The following is a 22,364-nucleotide window of genomic DNA, read 5'->3' on the forward strand; positions in this document are numbered from 1 at the left end:
GTAATCCTTAAGATGTAAGAAGGAATTGAATCCTGGGTCTTGGAAGGATATGTATATGTGACGCATGGTTGAATTAATATAGTATTAATTCAACCATGTATGTGACGTACCGTTCGCAATCATCTTTTAGGCAACATGAACCCGAGAGCTGTTAAGTTTTAAAAGTATAAAACACCACAGAGTTTTTCGATTATCAACACGTATGTGCTCAAATCATGATAATAACCGGTAATTAGCATGAAGTCTAGCTACCTCCTTCCACAGGCTTCCGAATATCGAGGTCCTCGCCTGCTGAGTGCTGACAAGCATTGCATTTGCAATTTGTGCACTGCCAGTCTGGCGACAGCAGTGGTTAAGTGTGGTTGTCGTGGTTTTTCTTCTTCGTTGGCACTTGTTGCTGTAGTTTCTGCGAACCGTTGTTGCTCCCTTGCTATTTCTTATACTCCTACGCAAATATCGATAAAATTATTCATGTGATTTCCATAACGTACAATCGTTTATTTGTAACGTTTGAAATTTTGAACTTCGGTGTTACGCGCCTAAACAAGTTCTGCAAGCGGCTAAAATGTGGTTGTACCGATTTTTCTGCACCACCGTGCTGCTAGTTGGCGAATTTGGTGAGTTGAGTATAACATTTTAAACATTTTTACATTTAAACATTGTTAGATTTGCAATGTGACAATGATAATGCAATTCTATACGGTTATGGGAATTTTATGGAAAGTTAAAATTCAATATCCGTCACTTGCAAAAATTTCACCACTGCGACTGCGTCAAATAATTAATAATTATTATAATTAGCACGATATGATACATTCTACATTATTGATAAAGAACTTGCAACGCAATATTTAACCTTGCTGGCCAGTGGCCCCTGCCTGCAGTGGCTGAATCTTGAATTGCTATGCAGGTCTACCCGACCAGTCAGTTCACAATTCCGGTGTTCACAACGAGTTTAAACTCTTCTGCTTTGATCTGACTCCAAAAGATCTTGATATAATAATTAATTAATTATCTTAATTATCAAGAATTCAATTCAGATAATTATCATAAATTCATGTCTATAGGACTAAGAGCACTTGAAAAACCAAATTACTAATGTTAGGAGAACCGCCTATAGGCTAAGCAGGCTGAACGACGGACTGAAAACATATTCTGCTGAAACTGCTTTGATGAATGCCGAATCATCGATAGATTTATTATCTGAAACTACAGTTATTTTGGACTAACACTAGCTACGAAAAATCAACATCCCGAAATCATTTGTTTAGAGGCTGCATTTAAAATATTAAAAACATTACACAACTATAGCAGACAAAATTTAAAATATTTAATTGACCTTTGGATGTAATTAGTAGTGCATAAACTATGATAAATAACTGCATGAAGAGAAAAAATAAATTGCCATTTGGCAAGGTGAGAGCGCCAAATACTGAATACAGGCAACAGTCGTATTCGGCGGTTAGGGAACTCCGTTTTAATATTGCTGCTTGTTTGTGAGAGAACTTGGTTGTAATATTTCCACTTATATGGGTGATGTAATGAGTCTTTATTATCTTGTGATGCATTCAGTTCATAAACATTAGTGTAAATTCTAAATTATTTAGTTCTTGCACTCTAAAGCATTGTTTAGTTGAGAACTTGAGCTAGTATTTAATACAATTAAGCTTCATCTCGACTCCGCATTCCACAGTATACTTGTTGCATGTGATAAATTCACGTAGTCCTAGGAAATTTTTATTGCATACTTAGCTCAATGTGACTGTATTTGTGAGATTAAAATAGCAGAACCGGTGTCGTGTATATCAGCTACGGCTCGACGATGAATGTACGTACATGCATGCAGGCCGTCTTGACAGCGAGCAGGCACCCCAGATGACTATGGCCTTGAGGAGTTGTTAATTCAGTCGAGCTTTCGGTGTCTCATTTTCCTTTGTAAATTACTTGTCCAAACCGAGTATGTTCGTATTTTTTTTACGCATCCTAGGGGTAAATTCATTGATTACGATGATTATATTTAATTGGAAATGCAATTCCATTTTGTTTCTCATGAGCTTCGACGGAAGGTGTTGCATTTATGTTTTTGAATAGTTAATCTCATAATCTTTTCAAACAAAAAGCCTGAGACTCAGTGCATTGTTCGAATAGATTTAATAGTTAACTAATGATATATCAAGATAACAAAAATTTCATCTTGCACGTATAGGCTACGTATCGTTTGCAAAAAAATATTTTTTATACTAACTTAATAACTTCACAATACTTCGAATTCACTACTAATTAATTATCGTATAAATATTTTTACTCGCGCAATTTTATCATGTAAATATTTTTTCCATTGAACCTCCTCTCTGCTTCAGATGAAATGTACAATAACTGAACAGAGAACGGCACGTTCTTTTTCCTGAAATTTATATTTTAAAGTAAAACCGGAAGTTTATCCATCATATCATGGTAATCCATCGTGTGGACGATTAATTAACGCCCACGTACTGATATCCATTCACGATGTCAATACGGCTGCTTTCTTATTCTTATCATTTATTGACGACCGGGACTTTCTATTGCTCTCTCAAGCTCAATCATTCCTTTGATATTAAAGCTAGATTAGCTTCTTTCAGTCACGTTCTCTGCAGCTCGCGGGAATAAAAGAGTTCATTAGTCGGTTCGTGACGGTTTAGTGACGACGATTTTATTAGTCCTATTTATATAAATGTGATACCGGTACCGTGATATGGATGGATTCAGTTACAACTTTGCTGTAAATATCTCGTGCTGCTTGTGCATTAAACATTGATGTTTTAACAATGGAATGGAACAATGGAATTCTGTATTTTATATTTGAGAGAAACTGCATATATATGTGATGTTAGCGAGATAATTGGAACGAGCGTAGAATGACTCGACCTGTGAACGAGAAGTGAACGTCATGGCTGAGCCCAATTTTAAGTGCGATATTTTTTTAAAAATATTGGTGTCCAGACTAATTGGCTATTTCTTTACAAGAGGTCGATAACAGTTGCTCCGGTCGCCGTACTAGATTTTGTCTTCCTTTTTCACAGCGCTCACCTATGTACGTGGTGTAGAGGCGGTTTTGCTGCGGTGTTAAAACCTAACGATCATTCAAACTAACTCAAGAGTTATTCTTGTGATCCCACTCGGCACACTCAATTTCCGTTTTTTAATAAGTCCTAATTATTAAGCTCACTAGGATTCTGTGAAAATTCTGTGATTCCATTAATCGTACCAAAATTCGTTTTCAAGAAAATAGTCTCGTTAGTTGGTAATTTCATCGGAATTTCATTAGCAAATGTTAAAGGAAAAAAGTTCCGCAGCATTGGGCTGTCGTGCCTGAGTTGCACAACACCCTGAGGGAGGCGCGGCCGTTGCTGAAGAGGCTGAGGCGTTGGCACGTGTGAGTTGCTCTGCAAAACTGGGGCTCTAACGGAGGCTTTGCGGATATCTCGTGTTGTGGGAGCGTGTGGGTGTGGTCGATGACTAGAGGCTGTGTAGTCTATGTTTGACCAATGTTTACTATTTTCAAGGTTTCTAACGACAGGCGTGTTACTAATAATAAGCTTGAATGTAGCCTACGCAACCAGCTGACATACAAATAGCCTACAATTCTACAACTGACGGGTGTTCAGCCTCTGACCGGCATGCTTGCCGTCCAAGACGGGTTGGTATGTGATCAAGGCAGTTCTACAGTTAATTTCCTTTATATTTTAGAGTCTACTAGTTTTATTATTATAAAGAACTGATTGATGAAGTTTTATCTCCCTTCGTGGTAGTCGATGCATGTAAATGATCTTGAGTGCGTCAAACGTACGGTCATTCCCCTGTGGTGACTGGCGGAGGTATTCTCCCAATCCTTCCCGTGTTTAAAAGTATTAATAGTTATTAAAACTTTATTTTTTACCATCAAAATAGGTATTCTCTAACTAAACTCTTTCATTGATTTTGCATTGGCATATTGTTCCAATGAATGTCCAGATAATAGTATTATTAGTGATTAAATCTTTATTTTTTTACAATCAAATCAGATATTCTCTAACTAAACTCTTTCATTGATTTTGCATTGGCATATTGTTCCGATGAATGTCCAGCTAATATACATAGGTTTAATAATGCGAGGGCATATGAAGAGCGTCTCATTTGTACATGGCATTTCGTAGTCGACTAATTCTGCTACAACGAAAAATTTCATCACAGTAACAGTGACGCTAATTGAATACTGACTAGAAGTAAACAGTTTTTTGTATATTAAATTTTGAATGATTATTATCATCCAAAGAAGCGCGAAACTCTTTCAATCGAGGAAGTCAGATTTTATTGGATCGGAAAAGATTTTTCAGTGCCTAAGAGTCTATCTATTCCAATTCAAACGAACCTTTCGGATTTTCTTCCCCCTAGCGCACGACTCGTGGTTTCTCTCCTATGGAATATATCACCGTGAAGTGGCATCCGGCTATTGTTGAAGTCTTCCGCACTTTGTGACAGACAATGCGATGTGATCGAGCGCCGTGATCACTGGAGTCTTTCTTCAGCTCACTTCCTTCACTGGACTCGCGTTAATCATAACCATCACTCGAGAACAGTCGTGGCAGAAGTACGTTATCATTGTTATATTTAAGCGCCTGTCCTATGTACAAAATGCTATAAAAGAAATTAGGGTTAATTTAACAGGGAAAAGTGAGGTACATTGTTGCTTTTGAGTAGTAAGTTTTGGGAATACGTTATTGGCGTATTAGTCTATTTTAGTTTATGGGTTCAGTTAGGTTTTTAACCATTTTCAGTTTTATACTTCATGTGATATTATTCAGCTACAGTATTATTCGTTTCTGATGAACTATTCATGCTCTTGGAAGAGTGTTAGAGTGGAAAAAGTTTTGTTTATCTAGTATATAAGCTTTTGTTAACAAATTTATTGTAATTATACATGAGGTCTATCATGCATAGAATTTTCTTCTCCATGGAGTGTCAATCGCGTTTGCAGTCACAACAGAGTAAAAAACTCGGCTTAATTATGTTGCTGTCTAAGGCCTTAATATTCCTTGCTGATATGTATTTCTGTTGCACGTCATGTGACCTCAAAAGCCATCACTCGCACAAACCTCTCGTATTTGAATGAGAAAATTCCGAAATTAAAGGTCACTTGCGTCCGAGGCTGCGTCTCCATGATGCCGATGACCTTTCCATTCGTTTCGTTTTCGACTGCCTTATAAATTTTCATAGGTTTTCAAATCTAAGGTTTAAAAAAATGTGATTAAAGCTATAAGTTATTACCATGCAGACCATATTTTTTCTTGTACATACAAAAAACTATAAAAGAAAAACAGAAACACCGGCTTACTGATAGACTGATTACTCGTGTTCAGCGGCATGTAGTGTTTTTTATCTACCTGCATTAAACGCTCTGCATGGCATTACATGGTTTGTTCCATGTGAAAGGGAAAGTCAGCTTTTCAATGGAATCTCGTGCGTTCCGCTCCGCCGGATCTTCCTCAAATTCGATCGCTGGTCTTCATCCTCCGAAACTCCAAACGTTTTTAATAAAAAAAAATCGGCGTTTATTAGAAAGAGATCAGAAAGTCTTGAATATATCTTCTGAATATTAATTATATGCTTATTGTTATATTTTTCTATTTCGATCAATCAACCCAAAAGCAGTTTTTGCGTTGTAGCATATTCAATCCTGATTGAAATTATTTAGAAAATTTTAATATACGATGATTCTGTGCATATTTTATGATGTAGTCTTAGGAAGAAGCTTGTATTTTATTGAATTTCTAATTGTATGATTAATAAATTGTTATTAAGTTAGGTTTTGAGTATTGATGCCTAATGATGTATATAGAAGTATACATGCAAGGCAAATGTCGTCTCCTGATTGGTGGATCCTCTTCATATTTATTTCCTTTGCATTCTATTATTCATTTTAGTAATACATAACTCCAACGAAAAATACGGCCTTTTGAAATACTTAAGCGTATTTTTTGTGTTTAAAACTTATTATCAAGCGTAGGTATTACCTGTTCGCTATTTTCTTCGCACTTTAGGTTCATAGTGCGTATCAAATACAGGTTACCTCGAAATGCCGCCAAAAAACTGGTTCTTCCAGTTTCATTCCGCGCGTCCGCATGAGACTCTAGTATTCAACTTTGTGTTCTAACCCTTCACTCGGAGGGACATACGAGGTCATATGCTATCTTGTACCTGGTGCTTGTTACGTCCCTACCTTACGTTCAGGTCAAGTTCTGCGCGTAAAATTAACGTGTATATCAGTGGTTTGGTTTACTGTATAATTAGGAGATTGTGTTATCGAAGAAAAATCATAATAATAAAGTTTTCTTTTGATGCACTATTCCATGACGAGCTTATTTTCTTCAAATGCCCCACTTACATTTTTATTTGTTTTCTGTACCAATTTCACGAAACAATTGCTTTGAATTTGTATTGCTATTTTCTGTCCAATCCTAGAACATTGTTAACTTAATCCTTTCACTCATTACGCATAATTTAATGCGTTTCCAATGAATATACCGGTATACTACTAACTTGGGCCGAAAAAATGTCTCTACGCGTTAGAAATGACGTAATGACATCGGCGTGGGCCGGTGATATGCACAGTATGAGTCACTTCTGAGGAGAGTGTCGATGTGCGTTCTATGTCAAAACATATTCACAGGATGTACATTTTCTTGTTTTTCGATGATTGAATTCCTTAGTGAAAGGGCTATATAATGGAGAAAAACACAATTAAATATTACACGGATATAGTGGAAAATATACTATGGATCTGGCAAGATATGCGCCGCCTTATCCTATTATAATCTGAGCTATTACCAGCGACTAGATAATGTCTAACGCTCCGATAACGAGACGTCTCTTAGCAACAAACACTTTTACTTCAAAGGAAGATTGTTCATTCGTATTGATGTCTCATTGCGGCACTGCTGCCGTACCGCTCCTGTCTTAAACGGGCGCCCCACGTACGAACGGCCTGGTCTGAACGTACATTTAAGTTGTCGACGCCCAGCAATAGTTCCTAGAACCCGCGTCTTGTATTTTCACGAGGCATACCACGGCCGTCCACGTCTGACATGGTAGCTATAGTGGACGATAGCATCACTTAGCGCAAAATTCAGTGAGCTTTCTTACCGGGTCACCGCGCACAGTTTCTTCTCCACATTTTCAGGCACTTGAAAACGTGACGGTAGAATGAGTTGAATTCCACCGTCCCGACGCTCCAATGCTATTCATAAATTTCAGCATTCAAAATTATATCATGCATCACAACAATCCGTGAAAAAGCAATAATTTCCATTTTCTTATCAGTTCCAGCACGATTTTCATTTATTCCCACTCTCCTCATTAAGGTGATGAATAATTTTTTCCGAAATTTGTGTTCATAGAGAATTTTTTTTAGTGACGTCTATTTTTTACTTTTTCAGCATTAAAAGTATTATGTGTGGTGCCGATGTATTAAAAGTACAAAAATTACCATTTACATACAATCACTTATTGATCAGTTGTGTTGGTCAATTAGCCACGCCTCGATTGAAATGAACAACGATAATACAATTGAATGTAAATTCAGGGAGATTATGTCATAAAACCATTTGACCTTAAACGGAATTAATTCAAATATATCTTGGGGTAATGTGGCTAAACGCAGTATTATTTTTCCACGGCTTGCCGCTACGCATGGAGCGCCAATGCAATAGTCTGGGCATTGCCGCGCGGCGACGCGTGACGAAGGCTGGCTCAAGTGAGAGGACCGTTCCATGGTGCGTGGAGGAGTATTTATGGATAAAGCACGAGACATGAGTATTTATTATCTTGATCCCGCTACTGTTTTGTTTTTTCATGCCATTCAATATTACTCATTAAGGAAGAACCAACTTGCATTGTATGAATGACCGTAGAATATTGGAACTTTTCAGGTAGCCTCTAAAAAAGAATATAGCCAGCTAAATATTTTTCGATTTTCGTTTAATCAAGCCATGAGTAAACTAGGTACACACATGTTGCTCCTAATCAAACATCAGAGTCATTTTTTTATGAATTCTTTGTGGTTTTCGAAGTAATCGTTCTATATACTCTCGTCGTTTTAGCTTTGGGTAAGGTACTTATTTTTAGCAACCATAAAATTGTAACTTTGTTGATCTCATACCATGTAGGCGGCAAAGTAGTATGAAGCTTTCACCAGACCTTTGCTCAAAACGTTTTTCAATTTTTTTCGCGGTACTGACCCTGTGGAAAAATGCGCCGCGTAGGGCATGAGAAACGTTGCTTCACGATGACTTGCACGTCATGCTGCGTAAACGCAGTAGCGCTTAATTTTTATCCAACATGACCGCTGTTGCGGTAACTTTACGTCTCTTGCTTTAACAAAGTGAAACCAAATGAGTTGCTATACTTACGTGTTTTGGTGTTTACCATTATATTTTTATATGACTGAGAAGTGCAGTTTGCATAAGCCATTCGTTACTGTATAGTTTAACCAATGTACTATAGACTTGGAGAATTACATGTTTAACTATAACCGAGCGTCTTATAGTTATAGGTTACTGTAAAGTGACCAGTAATTTATTCCATGAGCTTAAAGATGTCGGTAATGTTTTATCTTCCGTTAATGTTGAGTGTACACTAGTGTTTAACTTGTTATTGTGGCCTCAAAAAAAGTCAGTGCTGCATGAGAGCGATATTATATCACACCATAGATGGGATTGTGCATGAGGGCGGCACGGTGGAGATCTGTGGTGGTCAGAGTCAAGGCTATGAGAGAGCTGCGGACGCTGGCTGGAGCTTGGCTGGTGCGGGATCCTCATCGCTGCTGTCATCGATCGCAAGAAATTATCTGGGAAGCTGGCCAACTTGCGGGTGTGTGTGCTTGATTGCATGCAGTCCTTTGCCTGGTGCTGCAATTAATGCAGCCAGTCGAGTTCGATATTTCAATAAGAACTAGATGCAGCCAGCTGCATTTCATTCTGCCTTAAGAACTAAATGCAGCCAGCAGCGTTTGATGTTGCTCTGAGTTTTTTATGCAACCATTTGCATTTGACTCTCCAACTAGAACTAGATGCAACCATTTGTACTTGATGCTGCAGTGGGAACTGGATTCAGCCGTAATCAGTGGGAACTGGATTCAGCCGCTTCACTCATCATAATGAGTGAAGCGGCGCATTTTTACTAAATATACGTGATAATGTGAAAAACTACAGATTCTGTGCTTGGTATACATTTCAAAATGTGCGAAAGATCACTTCACGCGGCTGAAATAAAATTATGGCTTGAAATCGAGCTTCAAGAGGCTCAAGACCACAATTTAAAGATGAATTTAACATGGTAATTTGATGAAAAGCAGTATGCTGTAACCACTATTTCACAGTCACTGCTATGCATGCTAAGTAATATATTTCTTACTGAATTTTTTACCTATGAAGTTATCTGAATCCATGTTTTTATAAGAGACGCGGCAAGTGAAACGCTTGATAATGATATCAAGATTCAAGATGCACGCCAAGTGAAAGTACCGATCGTTGAGCGTCACTATGATACGTAGTCCCCTGCTAAGATACCACGTGCAGTTATTATGTCATCATTATCCACTTTATTGGAACATTTTTCTCCTACTATTTTTTTAAGATATCCGGTGAGATTATGCCTATCATCGGTGTTATTTATCCGTGGCCCCGCTTATCCATGATGCGCGCGACTCCCACCACCTAACGGCATCGGTGGCGGAGCGTTGGTGTTGGTCGCACGTGTAGGAGGAATAAAAGGTTACGACCCTGTTTGTTCAGTGACGAGAAATTCATCAGATCTCCTTTACTTCAGTGTCTGTCATGTCTGCCCACTATTCTTAACTCAACTCAAATAATTACCGTTTTAAATTCTTTCTCCCTCACTGGTCACTCATATTTATTGCGGACTAGTTATGCCGATATGAGTGTTTTTGGTGTCTGCGTATGAGTTATTAATAAATCAGGTAGAATGTACTGTTTTAATGTTTGAAAATAAAACGTTCTCCCGCTTTCATGTACGCTTACAAAACATGGATCATAGATACATGTACAAATACATTCACATTCATTCCTTCTGACAGTCTAGTTCTAGTATTACTAGTAAAGATGTATTTTTTGTGATTCTGTCCCCTCGTAATACGCGATCAGTGCATGTCAATGTTCATGCATGGTTACACTTGATTGATTCTTTTTTGATTATCTTATCTAAACTCTCTTGTGGTCGACGGTATGTTACTTTCCTCAATATCAGTTATTCACTCAAGGATACGGAATAAATCATGTTGCGAAAAAATTTAGTGTTAATAAAACCTTTCTCTTTTGATGAGTCCTTGATGGCAGTTATTTTACTCGACTGAAATCATATACACGAAGGTGAGAGTTTTTATGTTTTTCTCCATAATTCTATCAAAAATTCTTGAAAGCGCAATTCCCAAGGAAATTCGCTTTTAATCGAGTTAATGAACTTTGATTGTTTAACGGCGCCTACTTAGCGAGCTGGTTATTGTTTGGATCGCGCCTCCTTTCACCAACTTTGAGATTAACGACCGCCTTTTCAAGTATCTTTTGTTATTCCCATCAAGCGCTTCTAAGATTGGAAGCTAAATGCCGCAATTAAGCCCTCCATGTGCTTGTTTCGTGAACGAGAAACGATTCTATATGATTGATTCATTGCGATTCATTCAACGCAAACGATCATTCAAACGATTGAAATGATTGAATTCATTGTTATCAAAATTTTTAGTTATGGATAGTTGAAATATTTTTGTTTATGTGATTAGATGGTTCATAAAGCAGAGATATTTGTCTTTCTCTTAATACCGTATATCAGCACATTTTTCAACTTTTTCATTTATGATTGCATTGGATTATTGATTGGTTTCATTGATGCCTCATATTACACAAAGTGTTTTAAATTATTTTATACTTTTTATTGATTAAGAACCTCAATTCATACCCCATTCATTGGCAAGCCTTTATCCTGAACTGGGAAAGTGAAAGCACACCTGTATGTGCAATTAGCGGTCTAGGATGCGTCTGTTCCATGAATGTATATGGGAATTTATCGTTTGCACGACCATTATGGTTGTATGCATAGCGTTGACTTTCCCTGCCTTACCTGAACTATTTTATACCTGCATGATGTTTCTCAACTAGCGTGATTAAACGGGCTATCAGTTTGCTATATGGAATTTCTCATCACGGAGTTGCGTAACCCATCGTGCGGTAATGAATTTAATCGATGATAAATTGCATATTTCATTTGTAGGAGAAAGTTTCCTTGTTTTGGAGAGCGTTCTAATAGGAGCGCCGGCATATCGAGCAATATGTCTCGAACCTTAGCCTATAATAGGCGCTGCAAACAGGTTTATTTTACCCTGCGGTTTTAACGGCACCATATTCCAGCCTTTCTCGTTCGTCGAGCGGATGCTTAGTCTTCGGCGTGATGAATTCTGTCCTTAAGTTACTCTGATGCATATGCTAAGAATGGTTGGCGTTCTCTGGCTCATGCTCCTTTTCTGCGAACCGCTGTGTATTCTCCCTACATGTCGTAAAAACCTTTCGATGTTCAAATTTTTATTCCATATATCATTTATCATAGGTTGATCATATCATTTTTTCTCTTCATTTATCAACCTTTCGTATCATTCATCAATCTCTCACGTCATTTTTATATTTCAGCTCTGAATTTTTGTTCTCCAACACGTCTGTCTGGACCTTGTTGAAATTGAAGAATGGTTTCCTGACACGTGCCTCTATAATTATCTTGCACATGTTTTGTTTTTATACAGTATACATTCTATGTTATGATTTATGAGGTACTGTTTGTCCTTCGAATTCTTCAATTATACCTGATAATTGCGATTCCGTATCTGTTCTAAATCCACACTTTCTTAATCATGTTGCTTATTATTGAATGTCGGATAAATATAACCTCGCCATCATATTTTGACGTATGAATTCTAGAAGCAATTTTTTCTTAGTACCTTCGTATTCTTTTCCACTTGTGGAGATTTAAGTTCAATTTTTTGTGTGTCAATACTCCTTGATCTGTTATCCTTCCTTACAAGTACGAATTAGTTATCTATTTTGATTTAATTCACTATTCAAGTCTAATTTACCATAATCTAATTCCCTATTCATACACGATATATCATGTGAACGTGTGCCAGTTTCGTCTGTCTCGCGAGATGTGCTCGCTTATTCACTGCAATCGCTCGTCGACTCTTGCTGGAACCCCGCTGTCTGCATGCGTCCAGTTGTGGTCCTGAAGGACGAAGCGATAAAAGCTCGCGCTCCGATCTCAGGGAATGCCTGCTATCTCTTCTGTGCTGGTTGGAGTTTTGCATTGGAAAGTGTATTGTTTTGTCTTCGATGTATTTTATTGTTGGCAATTATTTGCTGGAAATTCGATGCAATAACTTTCGGTGATTGCTGTTGAATCCTAATTTTTATTTTAATTATTTTCATGGATTTAGTTCCAAGTCCTAATTGTGATCATTCTTGAATTCATTGTTAACACGTATTGATTCCTGTTCTATTCGTGGTTCTAAGATTTTATGAGAACTCATGACATGCTCTCAATTAAAACAAAACCAGAAAATAATCTGTGTGATAACTTAATTTGCTCTTGAATCCGCCGCTCGGTGATCGAGCTGCGTGGATAAAATGTGTTTTAGAACGTTGACCCAATGCATTTTTTGCCAGCGGGTGCGGTACACAAGAGGAAGCAGTCATGGCCGTTCTGTCATTGATCTTGGGCTCAGCTTTTTGTGCCGAATGATTGAATTCTGATCATTTTTCACCTAATATGGTTTTCATAGACTATTACCCATCTTTATGCTTTAATTTTTAGAGGAACCTATCCAAAAAGGCATGTGCGAATTGAAAAAAATGTATTCAATTCCTTAAAACGCTTCAATCATTTGATATTATATGGGATTGTTTTTTTAACCAAACAGCTGTACTTTAACTAACCGTTTATGTTACGTAAGGCAAGAGTTTTGGAGATTTTTAAATAATTTCCCCCAATCTTTCACTTCAGAACGCAGATACGTGATTGCAATAAGTCGATCAAACTTGCATACTAACGATAATGCCAAAAAAATCTGTATTGCAATCCGAAATTGTGACCTTTGTGGTAATTTTTGAGATGCTACATCATGAAATGTTTGTATATGAACAATAATATATCATCTACCCATTTTCTTCATCATCATCTAGTTTTGGAACAAATATATCATCATCTAGTGTTGGAACAAAGCTATTCGGGTCATCTGAGTTCGTGCGGGTCATCTGACATTGCCTATATTCATACTATATAAGATACTAGTCACCATGCACTTGCCATAGTCAAGCCGCACTAAAGGAACCAGTTGATATAAATTCATTGAATGAACGGCTTTGGTCTTTCATGCTGGCTCGTTCTAGGAGTTTTGGACTGGTCAGCTTGCATTTTGTGGGTCGAGTGGGTCGAGGGTCAGCGTGAAGTGGAGGAACGAGTGATCAGTGAAGGTCTAATTCTTAACTTTCGCCTCCTCTAACTTGTGAGCCTATAATGTGCGCTGAACTTTGGAGAAATATCTCAAAATTATATAAATTTGTATGTTTAATTTATAATTTTAACGTTTGTCTATGCTGCTTCATGTAATAATACCTACGGCGAGGTCTTAATTATATAAAATTTTTGGATGCCATTTAGAAGATCGCGTGTGTCTTGTCAGATCGTTGGATATTATTCTCATTCTGTATAGTGTGAATAAAATTGGATTAAAATTTTTACTTCTTCATGACTAAAGAGTGAAATTTTATTTTGCTTAACTCCCTCAGTGAGAAGTTACTAGGTAGCAGGTTCATGTATTAGCCAACATATTAACGAAAAATATTTTCACAGATATTTTTCACGTTTTTATATATAAGTTACTTTTCACGTATATAACTTATAGCACCAATGTACAAGCAACTCTTCTCTTCTCTCCTGAAATGTTTGTGCTAGAGAAAGCCCGACCGGTCACTTGTGGAGTCGCACCAAACCTATCCTGTGCCTGGCATGCACTGTTTGTCAGTTGGAATTCTTGGTTCACTCTCCCTCTCAGCTCTGCCTGCCAGCATGCTTACCCAACAACTACTCAACTCGAAGAGCCTATAGGCTTTCTACCTGACAGTATTCTCAGATTTTTAGCGTCAATTGTTTTTCTATAATATTATTGTTTGAAGTTCGCTTTTATTATGATTGAGAAAATTTATGCGCATCGGATGTAAAGGGATGATTTTAATTATTATTTTACATGACCGCTCACACTTTTTCTCTGGCGTAAAAGTGAGACATTTACCTCTTGTTTTACTTTTTTTATGGTCTAATAATACATATAGAGAGCTAAGATATACTTCACCGCATTTTTAATAAACATTCGTTAGCATTAGCCGTTTTTTCTTTCCCAGGTTACCAATCAAGTTGGTGTTCTGTGTAGGTAAAGGTTCTGTTTAAGTAGAAAAAATTGAATCGAAATCTTCATAACCCCGAAAATGTTACGGTATCAATTGGGATACGTATATCACAGTTTGAGAACCACCTTTAAGAAAGAAATTATGTACCAACGTTCAGCTTTTGTTCATAGTTTTTGGTTTCTTAGAGTTAGGAGAGAGATGGGCCAAATCGCTGAGCAATTTGCCGCCATTCGGATATAACCTGCCAACATTCAATTTGGTGATCATTCGAAATGCGTAGTGAACATTGATTTTTATTTAATACCATATACACCATCAACTATAGGGAGATCTTTTCTTGTGTCTTAAAAAAACAGTACACATCAGGAAACATATGTACGTGTTTAGACGCTTTGATTAAATTTTCTTATATTTTATTATTTCTTGTATGAGCTCATTCCTGATAGTTAAATCATATCTTGTAGTAAAGACTTCGCTATTTAACTGCCTGGTTCAGCAAACTTACTTTGCTTCCATCAAACTTACTTTGCTTCCATCAAACTGGCCTCTCTTTATATTATAATTTCTCTCAATGACTTCGCCAAATTAATTGTTTTAATTACTACAACACGGCTCAGAAGTGTCCTTCCCGTATTATTTTCTAGATATCAGAACGACTTCCTTAGAATAAGGGCTTTTCATGGTTTTAAAACCATACCCATGGTTTTTAATTGATTTGTTTATAACAATAGTTAATAATGCAAAATATAGTATGGTTAGCATAAATTTTAAACCAATTTTAATTTTGTTTTTTCACATTTCACCTTCCGGAAACTCGATTTCCATACTCGACGCCTTCTTTTAATATCTTTCAAGTACGGAGCTTCCTGCGTTTTAAAGCCAACACGGGGGTTTGCAAGTTGCAGCTGTTGAACGAAAGTAACTCACCACTTCCTGCACACATTCGGCCTCGCGCAACACACGAGCTTGAAACCGCAATAGACTCTGATCATTATTCTCGCTCCATGTGTGCTGCCAAGCTTGACGTATTGCGATATCAAAATATTTATTTGTGTATTTTTGGAAATTTTTCTGCGTTTGGAAAGATGTGACGCAATGGTTTGCTGGTGCCTCTGAAGTCTGAGGACTAATTCAGTGATAGTTGTCCTCTCAAACAAATTACTGTCGCAAATCTTCTATAAACATGATAATTAAATCAGCACTAACAGATACTAGTTTTATCTTACTCCTGCAATAGATTCTATTTTAATTTAAATAAATATGTTGGTGTATCATGTCTCTACTGACGAGTTAGAACGCAAAGAAAGAGATCAAAACATACAGTCTTACAGATAAATAAGAAATTCTCCCAGAACGCAAGCTATATAGACTGTTTATACATCTCCGTCTTAAGTCTCATATCGTTTGTTTTGTTTCTTTAAATCCAACATGCATGCTACGGTCAATCAAGAGGCTGTATCGCGATTGTTGAGAGCCATTTTGAAGGCATTCGTTACTCCGCTCATACGAGGATGTAGGTATATGTTGTACGGTATATCGCTATACACGTCCTTCTACATTAATTGCTACGAGAACATGTACTTATTGAAGGTCTTCCTAAGCGTTATCAGATATAAAGTTCTGTGCATTTATCGCAATACACCGCGAATCTATTGTTCTTTGTTAATTGCTTGAATACGATAGAAATTCCTGTTTTAATGTGTAGAAAGTTAGCTCGTTGCAAATTTTGCTATTGATGAAATCCATTTCACTTGATACAGGGAACAACGACGGCTAATAACAGAGCTAGCTTTATCGGCTCTTGCTTTACATGCATTTTCCCCTCAACACTCTCATCATTTTTATAGTTTTTTCTCAATTTTTCCTTCGTTCCTTTATAAGCTGATGATATTTTCTTGAAATATACGAGTCTTCAATCTTTTGTTTCATTTCATGAAATCCGGTGTAGCTGGTACAGTCAATCGAAAGAGCTGAATTCGTCGGTCTGTATCTCACTCAATGGGTGGAAGCCTCTTTTGTTAATACATGTCAGTTCGTTAATTCGGAGAATCTCATAATTCTTACCATTAATATTCAACTTTATACATATTAATATTCTTTATATTATATATATATATAAATAGACGCAGATATATTTTCACAAAGTGGAGTTATCATTGGAAATTGTTAAACTCGTTTTATTAATGCACCTCGCAAGTAATCCAGTAATCGCAAAGATAATGATAAAACTCCTAAACGAAGATGAATTGTTGCCAATAATTGTGCTTTCTCAAACTTAACTAGGAAATCACATAGCGACAAATTAATTACGAGTCAATTAATTACATCAAAACTCAGAATGACAGAATTCCTGGTATATTTTTCCCCTGTAATGCTAATGCAGTTCTGATCTAAGTCAAATCATGATCACCAATACCAAGCCAACCTGTCATTTGCTCTATGTAGAATGTAGATGGATGCACAAGTTTTGTGATTTATTTTATTTATTAAATTTATTGACAAGCCGTCTATAATCTATATCATGAAAGTTTAGTATGTCTTAATGATGGGTTCTTCAGATCTGTGGTCGGCGACAGGCGGTGCACGGTCCTGGACCGATCTTCGAAACCATCAAACGCAAATATTTGATTAGGCTTCGTCTAATATTTATTTATCACACCAATAGATATTATGATCATTTGGACTTTCGCTGCAAAAACTTGTTTTTCAACTGGATGTCTCCGAATTTTAGTTTATGACACCTGCTTTCTATATTGATGAAAAAGAGAGGTAGTCATAGCCTTTAGCATGTGTTATATCAGCTGGCTCACAAGAGACATTTCCGAACTGGCAAGATGGATTACTTTTTTGCTCGTGCTCTCTTTGCACTCGAGAACATATTCAGTTTGTTTAATCATAATTTAAAAGGCTATTTGCACCTTTCATCTTACTTCTTCACTATTCCCCGCTACATGAAAGCTTTAAAATATTCAGATCCGCACGATATTAGTTTTTGTAACTTCATTTATTGATATTGACTCATTTTATGTTCAAGAACATCTCCTATTATTTTTTGTTATATAAGTTACTTCTTATTGACTACTGTGCATAAAATGTGCTGATCTGCCGCAGGTTCACGGGCGGCGGCGGTGAAGGTTGAGGGCATAGAACTGGAGGGCGGAGGCACGTATGCACAACTGCAGGCGCGCGCTGCGCTGCACTGCCGCTACTCGCTGGACGAGGGCCAGCAGCTCGAGAAGCTCGGCTGGTTCAGAGACGCTGTGCCTGTGCTCACATGGACGCCGCCGGAGCCACCGCTGCGTCAGTACCTGCTTATACCTATTTAATTGACTTTCGTTTTGTATTTCAATCGAAATTCAGGTTTTTATAATGTATTTTTGACGTGCTACTACTTATTAAACGGTGTTATGCTCTACTAACACTTTTAATATATCGTTCGTGTTGAGTACACTCGGAGTGGTTTTTCTTTCGAATCCAAATAAAAGCGTTAGCTTTGTTTTCACTTCTCTAAAACGACAACTAACATTCGCATTTATTTATTTTAACCAATTGATTTTCTTTATCAGTGAAAATTGTTTTCTCGCATACAATTTCGAAAGTTTCAATTGCATCATTCTCCTTTGATGCCATCATCATCAGCGAGCGCGGAGTTCCGCGATCGCGTGGACGTGGACGCGTCTGCCAACGGGTCGCTGGTGCTGGGCAAGACGGCCGCCGAGGACGCTGGTCCGTACACCTGCACGGTGCGCGCCACGGACGCCAAGCAGGACTCAAGCGATCAGCCCTACCATCTCGTCGTCGCAGGTATGAAATGGTGGCCAACTTCTTAACATCGTTCTTGCAGTACGTTGCAATTTTGAAACGTTTAGTGAAGCTTGTGTATTACTTCAAAATCTTCAATTCTCGCATTACGGTACCGGAACCCTGCCACCACGGTTGTTCATCAAAGTTTGTTCAATTACTGAAGCTTATTCCAATTTGTGGCTTCAAAATTAGTTTATCGGAGGCTGATGCGAATCGTTTAATGCAATTTCGATGGTTCGTAAATATCGTTTAATGCAAATTAATTATCATTTAATGCAATTTCGATGGTTCATAGTAGACTGTTTCAAAATGTCGATGCTAGTAAACCATTTTCAGTGATGGAGCTCCTGAAATTTATTTTCTTAAACAGATGTTCCGAAGTTCGGCTTCAGTATGACAGGCAACGTGGCCGATTGCGTGTTGCATTTTTCGTTCAGCGGTCCCCCGATATACCCGAAGCCCACGCCTCTGTGTGGCGTCTGGTCCACAGATACGAGCTACACCAACACCGCCTCGGACTGGCAAGCCGTGCCCTACCATAATGGCTCAGTCGCATACGCCATCCACGACACTACATTCCAAGTGAGCATAATTTGTTCTCGTGCGCACTTCACTTTTTTGTGCGCACTAGTCCACTTTACATAACGCCTTCAATATGCTCACATATTAGACCTCGTGGAAAAATTGATCTTGTAAGAATTATAAATTATCCCTTAATCTCCTCGGGTGCATACAGTACTCGATGTGAGTTTGGTTACTGGAAGCGCGAGAGAAATGATATTAGGCCATCTTTCGATAAATTATATTTTTTTTAGGTTTGCTTTCTCGCGATCCTTTCGCTAGGCATCAGGATAGACTGTTTTCTATTAAGAACTGCTTTAAAATCCTCAATTGAAAATTTGTACCTTGATAGACAAGCCTGTTAGATAGGTATGCCGTTTTACGTTTTTCAGAGGCCTTTTAAAGTGAATTTTTCAGAAGTGAAGGCCGTTTTCTTGCGTTCTCTCGTACCTTGATCGATTTTGATTGACTCTGAGTTGCTTACAAGTACAAAATCCTTTCCACATTTATCTATTTCATCTGCGTGCTATTGGATCATTTTAATGATTTTCTTTTTGTTTAGTTATCATGTTTATTTCTACTGTATTGTTCTCATGTAAATTTCTACTGTATTGTTTTCATTTGTATTCCTACTGTATTGTTCTCATGTGTATTTCTACTGTATAGTCCTCATGTGTATTTATACTATATTGTTCTAATGTACATTTCTACTGTCTTCTTCTCATGTATATTTCTACTGTATACTTTTCATGTGTATTTCTATTGTATAGTTCTCGTGTGTGGTTATACTGTATTGTTCTAATGTACATTCATACTGTACTGTTCTTATGTGTCGTAGGTGCGCGGTATGCCGCTGCAGGCTGGCGTGCGCTGCGAGATGAGCTTCGTGCCGCCGTCCGGCGTCGCGGACGACGACCGCATCGTCGCCTGGACCAACACCGCCTACTATCCACAAGGTCTGCAGAGGCGCTCCTGCTTCATCATCATATCTTGTCGAATATTGTTTATGATATATCATTTCTTATGATTATAAGGATGAAAAAACCGCTTACTACTCGCAGCGTCAAGGAAATTCTACTGCTTAATTATTCGTAGGATGAATGATGATTTGTTTCGTACTTTTCTTGAGGGGGTACAGTTAAGTATCATCATAAAATTCGTTTAGAAAACCTATTACTCTTCAGTTTTCAAATAATATTTAACTGCCTTAATCAACTATGCCGTGGAAACAGATCCAAAGTTAAATTGCATTGCTTATAGTGAGTTAAATTTAAATTTCATGTCAAATACATTTCACAAATTGACATGCTGATTTTTCCTTCTGTGATTGTTGACTTATGTATTTTAGAGCAAGGAGTTTCATCTAATTTACTTCAATAACATAAATATTTTATTATTAACGTGATCATGATTAGTAAAATGGACTTTATTCGGGCGATTAAACGCGTAGTGTCGGAGCGTGGCTGCCCTCCTCTGGAGGTGGGCGACGGTATGGTTGTGCACTACAACAACCATCGCACAACCTGCCGCGGTGAACTGGCTCCCCAAGACTCCACCATGCAACTCATCGTGAGTACCTACCTATCTGTTGTGCTATTCTGGTTTACATAACATAGCATAGCGATGTTTGCAGCGCAACTTCTCAATAGAGCGGTGCCAGCTTTGATTAGGCCGTCTAGGCCTGTAGCTGATTCGTAACCACCCAGATACCTTAACGATTTCCAACGTAATTTTTCTCAACAAGTTGCGGTTCTCGAACACTGCACTCGCTGCTCAAATCTTGGTGATCTTAATTAACCCGAGCAAAACATTTCAATGGAACAATGCTGTGACAATGTAGGTGCAGCAGTACGCTGAGGGTAGAATTTTACTTACAATTGTAAAAGTGCAATTTTGAAGAATGAGTGTAGACATTTGAATTGAAATCAAATGTAAATTAATATTTATCCTAAATTCTGATATTAACTTGCTTGCGATGAAGAAATCTAATATTGCAACTTGAAACGGCAGCTTAATTTTGTTATTTCCAATTTTATGTCACTAGTGTTGTATTAACACACTATCTGATTGTAATGTTTTTTTTTTTGCTTCCTACGATCGCAAGAACAATTCTAGACATGTATTGCATTCACCATTCCTATCTTCATTTCATCGTGTTAGCTAAATGTAAAGAATGTGCTTGATTTTAAAAATCTGGCGTTGGAAAGTTTCAAGTAGCTTACCCATTTACATATGTGTAATTTTTTGACAAATTTCAAGTCGCTGAGTTAGTGTCTTACAATAGTTGTTTGTGTGCAGGCGAGCATCGCATGTCAGCCCGGCCACAAGAGCTCCCTGCGAGGCGGCGGCATGTCTTCCCTGCAGCTGCAGTGCGTAGGAGGCCAGCAGTGGGATCCTGTAGGAGGCATCTCCTGGGACGAGTTCGAAGACATGGAGTGCACAGGTTGGTTCTTACATTTATTTAGCTACGTTTGCAACCACGTCTTACATTCTCCTATACTGAAAAACTATATAAATTGGGTATCACAAGTGATTCCATCTATTTTCTATTAATATTCCAACAGGAATCTATCATTAAGATTATTGTGATGAACATGACTAGCCTACAGGGAGTAATTCATAAAGGAAAATTTATAAACAGGGACACTTAAAATGAAACTAGCCTTTAATAATATAACTCAGGTGTTGTCTCGGATTCATATTATTTCGGTTCTTGTGATTATTTTTGCTTCATTCCCGTCCCAGAAGACTTTGACGCCCCAGTCGGGGAGACCGTACACGCGAGAGGCGAGAGCGAAGGCCTTCAGGACAGCCCCGAGCCAGAAGCGGAGCCGGACAGCGGCTCATCCACTGTCATTGCGTCTTCCGTCAGTGTTGCTCTAGCCATAATCGCTGGGCGATTTTTATAGTTCCGAAAATTCGGGGCTGAAACATATTGCTTGATGGAATTTAACTTTGAACTTTCTCAACACTTGTTATTTCCGAGCTTCCCAACACTGTAGCAGGATAGGTAATCTTTGATTCATATATTTCAGACTGATTAATCTATTAGTGGCATAATAGTGGCATAATAGAGGATTAAAATGAGCCGAGGTTTCGCAAATCGGTGAAAATTTTTGTTGTTTCTCTGCTAAAATGACCTTAAACTTAAAAAAATTCAACCAATTTACTTATTCTTCTTGAAAATTTTAATTAATGAATTAAATTATCAGGTAATGTACGTACTGATTGCAGGCTTTGCAAATTTTATTTCGGTTCAAACGCAACATGTCCATTCGTTGTACATAGATTGTTAATTTATTAGAAGGTATTTATGCATGCCATTTGTTATAAATAATAAATTTTGAACTGAAATTTGTGTATAAGTATTTGGTGAGTGTATAAGAGTCTATAATGTATGCGTTAGGCATCCTGAAAGTGTAGTCATGTTCTAGTTCGAGTTCTGCACTTCATGACCTCCTGAAATTATCAGTTTTCTTCGACTTTTCCCGCAGCTTTGTAAAGTTCTCATTGACCATTGTA

The 22,364-nt window shown here is 37.7% G+C and overlaps 1 protein-coding gene across 1 annotated transcript; it reads left to right on the forward strand.

Moving 5' to 3' along the window:
• The first annotated feature begins 344 nt into the window (after positions 1-344).
• Positions 345-21,999, forward strand: LOC108669519. The gene is made up of 8 exons (XM_018156869.2): positions 345-617; positions 17,589-17,777; positions 18,117-18,281; positions 18,652-18,863; positions 19,681-19,798; positions 20,293-20,411; positions 21,141-21,285; positions 21,588-21,999. Exons 1-8 carry the CDS (start codon positions 566-568, stop codon positions 21,749-21,751), a joined length of 1,164 nt encoding a protein of 387 aa, XP_018012358.1. The 5' UTR covers positions 345-565; the 3' UTR covers positions 21,752-21,999.
• The last annotated feature ends 365 nt before the right edge of the window (positions 22,000-22,364 follow it).

Source organism: Hyalella azteca, unplaced genomic scaffold (assembly GCF_000764305.2).
Source record: "Hyalella azteca isolate HAZT.00-mixed unplaced genomic scaffold, Hazt_2.0.2 contig12328, whole genome shotgun sequence".
NCBI lineage: Eukaryota > Metazoa > Arthropoda > Malacostraca > Amphipoda > Hyalellidae > Hyalella > Hyalella azteca.